This window comes from Lytechinus pictus, chromosome 16 (genome assembly GCF_037042905.1).
Source record: "Lytechinus pictus isolate F3 Inbred chromosome 16, Lp3.0, whole genome shotgun sequence".
NCBI classification, from domain to species: Eukaryota; Metazoa; Echinodermata; class Echinoidea; order Temnopleuroida; family Toxopneustidae; genus Lytechinus; species Lytechinus pictus.
The window spans coordinates 10,145,497-10,157,009 of NC_087260.1; the positions used below are offsets into that span (position 1 = coordinate 10,145,497).

The following is an 11,513-nucleotide window of genomic DNA, read 5'->3' on the forward strand; positions in this document are numbered from 1 at the left end:
TAACCAATCTACGAAATGAAAAGATAAAAGAATGACAAGAATGAATTAAACAAGGAAGGAATTAAGAAAAGGGGAATGTAGAACGCGCAAACCAAGAAAAGTTTTTAAAATAAATAAAAGTGAGGAATAAGATAATGAATAACATAAATGAGGAAAAAGTAAGAAAGCAAGAAAGACAAATAAGTATTCAAAAAATTAAAAGAAAGAGGTTAAGAAGACAGAAAGTTGAATGGAAAGGAAGAAAGCAAATAGTAAGCATTAAAGGGGAAAATATACCATTCTTTTTCTGATCACCCCTTCAGTTCGTTTGTGCGATCATAGCTGCCAGTCTCCAGTATCTTTACACTGTCTACGCCCTGTGGTTGGTGGTCCAGACTGCTGTGCTCTTCAATACATGTTTCATACACGGTAAGCCTCGAGATTCGAAAGTCGCCCAACCAGTCCAGATGAAAGTACCAGAGAAGAGCATTACGGAACCTATCCGAATGGTTAGAGCCTTTCTGATTGTGTGGGGTGAGTTGTTAGATAGATTATATATATGTATATGTATGTATCCCATTAGCGTACCTAAGGGGGGCAGGGGGGGCAGACTGCCCCCCTGACGAGTCACAACACATGCAAGGGACGTATCTCTGCCCACCCCCCCCCCCCCCTGACGAGTCAAAACTGATCCCTGACGAGCTAAGTGGGCCCCTCCTTTGCACTTAAACACCTTTTTTTTTTTTTTTTTTTTGCTTGTCAATTTTATTCTGGTGCGAAATGTCCTTTATTTGTTGTTGAAGACCTTTTTTTTGGCTTGTCAATTGTTTTTCTGGTGCGAAATGTCCTTTACTTGTGGTTGATGACCTTTTTTTTCTTTTTTTTTAGGCGGACGAATTTGCCCCCCCCCCCCTAGGAAAATCCTTGGTACGCCACTGATGTATCCTGACCTGACAAAATGATCATAATAATTATGATAATAGAGTATATCACATGTAGCAATGAAATAATCTATTCTATTTTTTTTTTTTTTTGCTTGTCAATTTTATTCTGGTGCGAAATGTCCTTTATTTGTTGTTGAAGACCTTTTTTTTGGCTTGTCAATTGTTTTTCTGGTGCGAAATGTCCTTTACTTGTGATTGATGACCTTTTTTTTCTTTTTTTTTAGGCGGACGAATTTGCCCCCCCCCCTAGGAAAATCCTTGGTACGCCACTGATGTATCCTGACCTGACAAAATGATCATAATAATTATGATAATAGAGTATATCACATGTAGCAATGAAATAATCTATTCCTAGACGAATTGTTTGTTATCATTACTTTTACCCCGGCTCGACCTCGAGCTGCATTCAAGTGCTTAGCGCATTCAAGGAATTAATCCTTCCGGATACCCATTCACCTCACCTGGGTTGAACGCAGCACAATGTGGATAAATTTCTTGCTCAAGGAAAACTCACCATGGCTGGGCTTTTTTTTTTTTTTTTTTTTTTTTTTTTTTTTTTTTTTTCTGCGTTCACAATACATTATCAAAAAATATTTACATTGTTTGCAATATATAAAACAATCCATAATGTTTACAACATAAACATAATAATTAGAAGGAAAAAAATGGTTTGGGTATTTACTTCACATTACATAAATAGAAAAAAATGATTTGGGCATATACTTCACATTATGATGATAATAAAAAGCAGCATAAACAAATGAACACAGGAGACCGCCATCGTGAGCGGTTAAGCTTGTAGTTGATGGCGGCCTCATAAAAAGGGTTCGTGACAAAGATCGGTAATTGCTGAACAAGTGGGTGCGAACGCAAGTCCGTCTGATTGAAAGACGAGTGTCGTAACCACTAAACCACGAATGTAAAGGATGGTGAATTGTTATTCGCAATTCTACAGTCGAACATAGAGTATTTTATTATCAGAATAACGACATTACGAGCAAGCATCCATTATGCAGTATTATGGTAAAATGAGGTCGATAGGGCCTATCCTAACCGGAAAGAACACAGTCTTCTGGAGTGTGTTCACAGTGTGGAACACAATGTGAAATACCATCGCACTGTTAAAGTTGAGCATTTCAACGGAGTGGATAACAGTCATGTTCACATAGTCTACTATACCAACAAACTGTGAACATCCACACCATAGAGGTAGCCACGGTGTGAAATTCCTTTCATTGTAACAGTGTGAATAACAAATTTCACACTGTTAAATTCGACTACTTTAATAGTGTCAATAATATGTTTAAATAGTCCAGTATGTGAAAACATACATGCGATTTTTCCAACAGGGGTTGGCGTTAGTGATTATTAGTATGCATTAGTTCTTGTTTCATCTTCTCTGTTAATCCAGGAGGACCCTTGGTATTAGTAGGTCTCCTCTACAAGATGATACCACATGGATTTGGAACCCCGGAAAGGTAGGACAGTGAGACCTTTAAAGGGCTGCACTGAGCTTTTCGCCAGCGTATGGCCAACAGTTTTGTCCTATAAAATCCATTTCATTCATCAAGCATTCCGTTCTGGTTGTAAATTATAGGCATTACATGGCGAACAATATACACTATCAAGATTTCAAATTCTTTATCCCGTTATGTAAATAATATTTTTTAAACAATAGGCGATGAAATCTAGAAATGGGCTCAAGAAAACGGATCGCCATAGCCTACATGTACGTACCATGATGGAAAGAGAACAGTGTTACACAGGTTGATCACAGAGTGTTCACATAGTGAACTATGTCAAAATATCGCACTGTTAAAATGCTCAAATTCAACAATTTGAAAATAGTGGACACCTCGACAGCGTGACTGTTCACAGCATGTTCACATGGTCGACGATGTGAACATGATGAATATGTGATTAACTCTGCTGAAATGCTCAAAGTTGACAGTGTGAAGGTGATTTCACATTGTGTTCCACACTGTGAACACACTGTGGCACATGTGGGACACTGTTCTTTTCGATATGGTGGGTCGAAATATACTGGCTTAAATTTGAAATTGCAACAGCCCATTTACCAATTTTCTTTGCCCTCCACATGATATCTGCAACGCCCACATGGGCGTACGCAGCCGTTGCCCCCCCCCCCCCCCCAAAAAAAAAAAAAAAAAAAAAAAAAAAAAAAAAACGAAGAAATTGAAAACTTTCACATTTTCACAAAATTCACCAAGAGTATGCATCAAATCCTTTAGTTCACTTGACCAAAAGCAAAAACGCCCGAATGACAAGTTTGGTCGCTTTGCTCCCCTGCTTTCGATTATTATTTTTTTTTTTCAAACAAGTGCACACCTATTTACCAATAATGCATATAGCATTTCCATTTATTTGAAAGCAGGATAAAAGAGCATTGTAGATTAAATGCCTTGCTCACGGGCGTAGGTGCCGCGGCCGGGGATCGAACCCCGGACTTTCCATGTATAGCCAGGCGCCTTAGACCACTCGGCCACGGCACCTCCACTTTTAGTTTAAAAAGTTTACGCATGCTGCCCCCATCAAAAAATTTCTGCGTACGGCCATGAACGTCCACATGAATCTTTATCTTATATTTAATGGCATGACGATATATTACAAGGATTCTGTTTCGAAACGACATCGTGCTATATTTTTTAATACAGATCTAAAAAAAATTGTGGAATAACAATTGATGTGGCATAATGTGGTAAATATTGACAACAAAAATTCAGAGAAGTTGTACCTGTGTGTTCACTGTATTGGATCCGTTGATGAACCACCCGTCTCCACAAACGGGACGTCGGGGATTCAAGCCGCGGTCGCGTCAGACCAAAATACTTTAAAGATTAGAGTTGCTGCTAGACGGTTTGGCATTCAACGATTCAAAGGACAGAGCAACGTCGATCTGGCGATGCACAATGCCTGCCGAGCCCACGATCAAGTGGGCAAAATGAATTTTGCCGTATTTTTATTTTCACGAACAATAAATCATGGATTTTCATTTTCATTTTATTTTCAATAAATAGTCATTGTTTTTGTTCATCTCTACAGTTGCTGGCTTACCGAGAAGGAGAATGTCTACCCTATCTTCATTGCAGTCATTACACTGGCCCTCGTGGTAAGTTCATTTACTCTATTCCCTATATCCTCTTAAAGGTCAAATCCATCCAGGCAAAAAGTTGATTTAAATTAATATACAGGAAAATCAAGCACGCATAAGGTTGAAAATTTCATCAAATGTACAATCAGAAAATTATGACATGTTAAAATTTAGGTTATTTTCTTCACAGTTATGTCAATTCCTGGTCAGTATGAAAGGGGCAATGATTTTATATATTTTTAATGAACCGTTATTATTAAAGTTCCATCATTGTTTGCGTAATGATATACAAAAAGATTTTCACATTGATGCCTACGCCTGACCATATGATCTGAAACTTCTGAGTCCCGTCTTACAAAGAGTTGCGATTGATCCGATCAACAGCATCTATGGAAAGCCAGCAACGTCATTATTTAAATTGCATGTAGGTTACGAATGTTTTCTTCATATGATGTTTATTCGATTCATACGTTTTGATGTGGATCGATCATAACTCTTTGTTAGACGGGGCCCAGATCTGACTATTTTGGTATGCCACACGCCATGAAAGTCAAATCACTTAAAACACTCGCCTATTTATGACCATACCCCTTAGTTGTATGAAAAAAGGGAATCACAAACTTGAATGTATAGTCACAACATAAACCTTTTATTTTGGCAGGCGAACATGCGCATTTGTGCCACCCTTTTTCGACTAGTCGAAGTTGATTTTCAATTTGATGCGTTGCATAATGACGTGTAGTCAACAGATGCGAGGTTGGTGCTTCACTGTTCACGATTTTAGTAATAATGAAACTTATTCATTTTCTCTTAACTATCTAATCAGATCAACTTCGTGCTCGCCATGTTGACCGTGGTTTATCTCGTCAAGATTGACGATAAGCCTACCGAGCACATCGATGGCTACGCAGAATGGACTGAGAAACTAAGGAACAGAGTCAGGTAATTTTCTGATCCCGATGTGATTGGACCAGTGCAATGAACGAAACACCCTTAAGTCTCACACATAAAGGCCCATGGAATCGATTGTGTATTGAATCCGCACTGCAATTCCACAGTGACCCTGAAAGACCCTTAAGGGACTTTCACGGAGATGTTTCACAACATTTAAGTGTGACTCATAATGACATGCTTTAATTGTGCCGACGCGCACATGATATGTAATTCTCAATCTCATTCCGAGCAGCTTTATACATGTATAACGGCCCCTGGGAACCGTTGCATTAAACTTTTGGCTTAAAAAACTCTGTCAAAGGAACAAAAACTCTGGTAAACAAAATTATGCAAATGAAAATTACGCCTCCAAAAAATAAGCAGTCGAAATCCCTCTTTAACATGTACAAGGAGCCAACGCTGTCGTTAAGTGTTCCACAGGAATAATTAATGGGACCACTGCTCTTTTTTTATTTCATAAATTAACGACTATCATACACTGACAGATGGTAAGACCATGAAAGCGGATAGATGAAATATCCGTAAATTTTGAATAGGTTGGATGGTTAAGAAAATGTATATCATTATCTTCAAGCAAAATCTTGAAGCAAAGTGTGAAAGTTTAAGTCTTCAGTTCATTCCAGAAAAGGTAATGATTGGTCGATCATGTTCATTATCATCCAGACATGTCTGTGATGGGCCGTTTCGATATTGACTAATCGTCATTGGATCACGGCACTTAATTATACCAATACAATTCAATGCATTATCTGTACACGGTTTGCTGTAAATATAGATGTACGCTTAATTGTATATATTCGAAAGTTGTTGTTCTCGTTTCGATCAAAGTGTACGAAACAAAAAAGGAAAGTCTAAATCGGTCTTGTGATCTTGTTATCCAATAATTGTGGCCATATTCTGTAAGTATCATTTCTCTTCGTATCTCCAACACTCTTAGCCTATGCCTGTCATCATCACTCGTCCTCTCATTCGTTCTCGTGATGGCCTGGTCATCGCATGCCTTGCTCGTATTCAAGTCCATCATGGCTTTCGATTATCTCTTCATCTTGTTCAACATGATCCAGGTAAGATCATAATCTTAGTGGCCGTTTCATCAAGTTGTTCGAAAGCTATGTAGGATTTTACGAACGTTGTGTCAGCTTTTACAAAGTACACATCCATTTTCGTTCATTTGTAGATTTACCGTATTTCTGTACTGGAAAGAACACAGTGTCCAACAGAATGTGCCACAAATGTGTTCACAGTGTGGAACGCAATATGAAATCACCTTCACACTGTTCAATTTGAGCATTTCAACAGTAATATAGTCGACGATGTGAACACGCTGTCGAGGTGACCGCAGTGTGAAAATATCTTCACACTGTTAAATTTGAACGTTTTAGCAGTGAATAATATTTTCACACAGTCCACTATGTGAACACACTGTGGTCACACTGCGTGACACTATTTTCTTGCCTCAGTGATCCACTTTAATTCTCTCTTTTTCTATTTTTGCAGGGGTTTTTGGTTTTCGTCTTCTACTGCCCGATGAATCCACAGGTAAAAAAAAATACTTTTTTTTTCAATTAAGTACCGAAGAAGATGCTTATTTTCTCGGAACAAGAAAGGGGCCCTTCTAAACAACCGCCGAATAGTACTTGGCTTAAGTAGGCTTAAGTAGTTACTGAAGGGCGATATCAGTTTAGTTATGTATGAGAGGAAAAGTAGGTGTGTATTGCTGATTTTATAAGATATAAAGGAAGGTTAAGAAGCAGCAAAAATCTAATTTCTACCAATGAAAAATCTTATTCATTGTTTTTCGGATATTGAAAGTTGTTTTAACTTCATTGACTTCTGCTTTATGAATTAAAGAAAACTCTCCAGAAGAAGGCCTTTGTAATTAATTCTATTTGATTTTGACACTGGAACCATGATGGTGGTCATCAATTTTATAAGTCCTATAATTATCACGACCCTTCCGAGTTAACGTGTGTTGAAACAGATTCGCACCAGAAAGGTGTTTGCATAAGAAAAAAATTATCTTTAAAAAATATTCTTGGGTTGACTTGGTTTTATTTACCGTATAAAAATCACAGCAAAATACACTGTACAAAATATTTTAAATGAATATCCAAATACTTCAAAAAATGTTTATCGCTATATTCAGAGTCAGTGATATAATTACTCTCGTCTTCCAAATGTTCAATATTCTATTTTTCCCTCACATCGTTTTATCAGTTCATTAGATCGTCGTATTCATGAGTTTATAGATGAAGTTTAATCTTTTATGCGTGAAACTTATGACTTTCAATTTATGTTTCGTTATCTGAATACTCAAGGTTCGTGCTGCTATTTTCCGAACTGGCAATACCCCGGATGAAGACGAAAAGAAGGATAAGGAACCAAACTAGATGCAATTGCAAAATATAATCCACTTAAAATGAGACATGTCCCTGCTCATTCATAAAGCATGTATAAGAAATTGAATAGAAAAGAATGCAGGTGACACAAATAAAGATTTTAATTTCACAAGATAACGGATAATTTGAGATCCAGAATAGTCTGTCCTCTATTTGACAAATTCAAAATACGGTTTGATCACATACAGAGGAGTCGTTTACTTTACTAAAATAGATATTGATTGATTGATTGATTTATTAATTGGTATATATATTCGATATGAATATCGTAGGAAACATGGAGGGAGAAATGTTTGCATATACCAGTAGTACAGAGTGTAACTCTTATCCATTCATCATGATTTTGGGGGCTGTGTTGCTAATCAGTAATAGAATTTTGATAATGGAACATTCTGCCTCTACGGCTCGTAAATATGGACCACATCTCTCATCTTTGAAAAAAATTGATTGATTGATTGTAATCGTGTTTTTATTTGTATTGTTCAATATATATACAGTATATAAATGTGCTTATTGAATCCAAGCTTATAACTTATATTGAGCGCTGCTTAGGTAGAGTTATCGTTGTTATAACAGAATATCAATCATATATTTGATAGGTTCAGTGGCGGATCCAGGGGGGACACAGGGGGCGCACGCCCTCCCCCCACCCCTAATATTTGAGCGGCGCCAAAGGCGCCGCTCAAAAAAAAAAAAAAAAGTAAAAGAAAGAAAAGGCGCCGCTTAAAAAATAAAAACTAAGGAAAGAAAAGAAAAGGCGCCACTTAAAAAAATTATACACTGATATAACATTAGCAACAGTAAAGGAAAGACTATCCCCCAGCAAAGCACAATCATATCATCTTCCTTATCTTTTCTTTTAACTACCCTTTTCCCAACAACTTCGCCGGTTAAAAATAATCAGCAGTGCGCTGCCTGCATATAACTGGCGCCAATCAAGAATAATCAGCGCCACCTAAATCTAAATCGGCGCCGGACAAGAATAATCCGCGCCATTTGGTTATAAATCGGCGCCAGTCAAGAAAAATCGGCACTGCCAGAATCTTAACCGGCGCCGACCAAGGATAATCAGCGCCACCTAAATCTAAATCGGCACCGGACAAGAATAATCGGCGCCATCTGGTTATAAATCGGCGCCGTTAAAGAAAAATCGGCGCTGCCTGAGTTCTTAACCGGGCCGATCAAGGATAATCAGCGCCACCTATATCTAAATCGGGGCCGGTCAAGAATTTAAAAACAAAGATAACGATACCTGTAAAACTGGAGAACTATTTCCAAAGCTCTATCTTGAAGGATCTCTTTCTGAATTCAGGTCATAAGCATTATATCCAGTTTCATCAAAGTAACATTCAAAGTAATTAGATAAAAATTACTCATCATAACAAATTGCATTAGATTTAGTGAAAAGCATCACAATATATATATATATATATATATATATATATATATATATATATAAATACCAAATTCTGTATATAGGCCTATACATCATGTACATGAAAATTGAATGATAATATATAAACCTGGATTGGTGATGTATTCCAAATGATTCATGATATAGTATCTCAATTAATATGTATCTCAATTAATATACAAAAGTATTGGCCTCATCGCAATAAAAGGGTTAGTACACGAGATTTTGAAAACGTACATAACATGCATAATTTGTACTACTTTTTGCTTGTTTCTTTCTTAATAAGTCTTTCAATCTCTCTCTATATATGTTTTAGAAAGATTATATGTTTAAATTGATGTATATTTTTTGTTATAATGAGATATGTTTAAGTGGACTTCAGGAAATGGTCGTACGCAGCAAGGGGGAATGGGGGGGGATTCCCGATTAGTTGTTGTGAAAACATTTTTTTCCTTAACATTTCATGAAAACTATGAAAAATGTGCAAAAGTGAGATGTGCACCAAATACTTTTATTACACTTGTAAAAAAAAATAATCGCCCCATTGAGCAGCTCGGTTCGTTTACTCTATCGATTTTATTTTTTTTTTCAAAAATATGTTCGAGTCTTGCCCCCCCCCCCCGGAAATATTATCTGCGTGTGGTCATGCAAAATGGCATGACTGGAAATCCTACATTTTGAAAAGAGCATTTGACAGGGTCAGATTTGACCCCTTTTTCAACATTTTCTTTTTTGGCGCCGGTGAAGTGCAAAAATATGTGCGCCACTCGGCAGTACGCCCCCCCCCCTTTCGCCAAAAGCTGGATCCGCCTATGAGGCTGGTTTTGTTTAATGTGATATATGATTTGAATAATGGACAGTTTTACTTCTTGTTATAAAAAAATTCAAAGAGTTTAACCGAGCTCACCCTACTGAAAAAAACAGCGTCACACAGTGTGATCATATAGTGGACTATGTAAAAATATCATTCATATTATCAAACTTCTCAAAATCAACAGTGTGAGATATTTTCACACTGTGAACACCTCGACAGTGTGACTGTTCGCAGCGTGTTCACATGGTCGACTGTGTGAATATGTGATTCACATTGATTAAATGCTCAAATTTAACAGTGCAAAGGTGATTTCACATTGTGCTCCACACTGTCAACACTGTGGAACGCTGTGGTTTTTCGAGTGGATCAGAACAAAAATCAACATCAATAATTTGCCTTTGTTCGTTTCATGTCACACTATTTCCATTTGCATTGACCATGTTGACACTCTTTGTAAATACTGAAAAAAAAATATTGTAATCAATACTTACTACGTTCTCACAAGGGTGTGATTATTGGAGCAGTGTGTAAATGTGAATGGAATAATTGATCAGGAATTCATGATATAATAAATGGCTTTATTATACTGATCTATTGCATTCGAAAACACCTTGCACCTGCTGGGTGACTATCATTAAAAAATCACTGATCTATATATATATATACATATAGATAATAGATATATATATATAAGGAACATTCAGAGTTGAGGATGTTGGTAGATATTTTTCACACGTTGAATATTGATTTTTACCGAAAAAGTAGTGCATGTATTATGTATATTATTCTCTAATTATTTACTTTTGTTCCTTGCTATTTACTTGTAGGAATGCATGTTACTTGGGTGAATCATACACTTATTTTAATTTTATTTATGTATTTGTGAAAAGTATATACATTAAGCTTACATTCATTAGATACTACCTGTATATAATGATGATGATGATGATAATTATTGTTTACAATAATAATAATAATTATAATGATAATGATAATAGAAATGATAATAACTTTGATAGTAGTAATGATAATTGTGCATACAATTTGTATGGCGTACTTTTCCGTGTTAATTTGATGCTCAAGGGCATTCCATTCAGAGCAAATTACAGGTCGGAACTACACAAGTATGGCCTCCAATATAGATAGTTGTCTGTCAAAAAGCACCATTATACAGGTACGTATTCAGATTGCCGTGAATATATATTGTATATCTTTCAAATATAAATAATATGATATCATTACATATTCATGTTATTATAATGATATTATACATATATATAATGTGTTATATATTGTGTGAAAATAAATGTGATTTGCAAGTAGGTGTCTTAAAAATTATGTTATATAACGTGTGTTTAGACTATAACTGCATATGTATCTTTTGTAAGGGTGCATATACTTCTTGGATCAATTATACAGATAGTTCAGTTAATTTATTTATTTTTGCTGAAGCCATATATACCAAACATACATTCCTTTGAAAGCATAATGCCTGTAAATAATATCGAGTGTGATAAAATCTCATTGACCTGGATGCCCCTCTGAGAGGCACAATTAAAATTTGTGATGTATAAGTGCTCCCCCCCCCCCCCCCCTTGAAAGTGAAGACCTTTTTTCTTTCTTGTATTTTTGCTTGTCTATTTTTTTTCGTGGACGAAATGTTCATAATTTTAGTTTTAAACGTTATGGGGGGGGGGGGAATCGTCAAATTTGTCATCGAAAATTGTTTGCACCCCCTCCCCCTTTTTGAGAATCCTGGATCCGCCCCAGCTGGGAGACTCTTATATTCAGTAAGCTGGGCCCCGTTACACAAAGCTCAGCAATTAATCGATAATTTAAAAGAGCAATTCTGATTGGTTCCCAGTCAGTCTACTGAGCAAAACGCGCGTGAAATGAT

The 11,513-nt window shown here is 36.5% G+C and overlaps 1 protein-coding gene across 1 annotated transcript in view; it reads left to right on the forward strand.

Moving 5' to 3' along the window:
• LOC129278860 (adhesion G protein-coupled receptor E3-like) overlaps positions 1 to 8,072 on the forward strand; it is a 52,422-nt gene extending 44,350 nt beyond the window's left edge. The window contains exons 17-23 of the mRNA XM_064111537.1: positions 303 to 513; positions 2,335 to 2,401; positions 3,987 to 4,053; positions 4,862 to 4,977; positions 5,927 to 6,053; positions 6,487 to 6,528; positions 7,308 to 8,072. Coding sequence (XP_063967607.1) covers positions 303 to 513; positions 2,335 to 2,401; positions 3,987 to 4,053; positions 4,862 to 4,977; positions 5,927 to 6,053; positions 6,487 to 6,528; positions 7,308 to 7,379 — 702 coding nt within the window. The 3' untranslated portion in view covers positions 7,380 to 8,072. The remainder of the gene's footprint in view (positions 1 to 302; positions 514 to 2,334; positions 2,402 to 3,986; positions 4,054 to 4,861; positions 4,978 to 5,926; positions 6,054 to 6,486; positions 6,529 to 7,307) is intronic.
• The last annotated feature ends 3,441 nt before the right edge of the window (positions 8,073 to 11,513 follow it).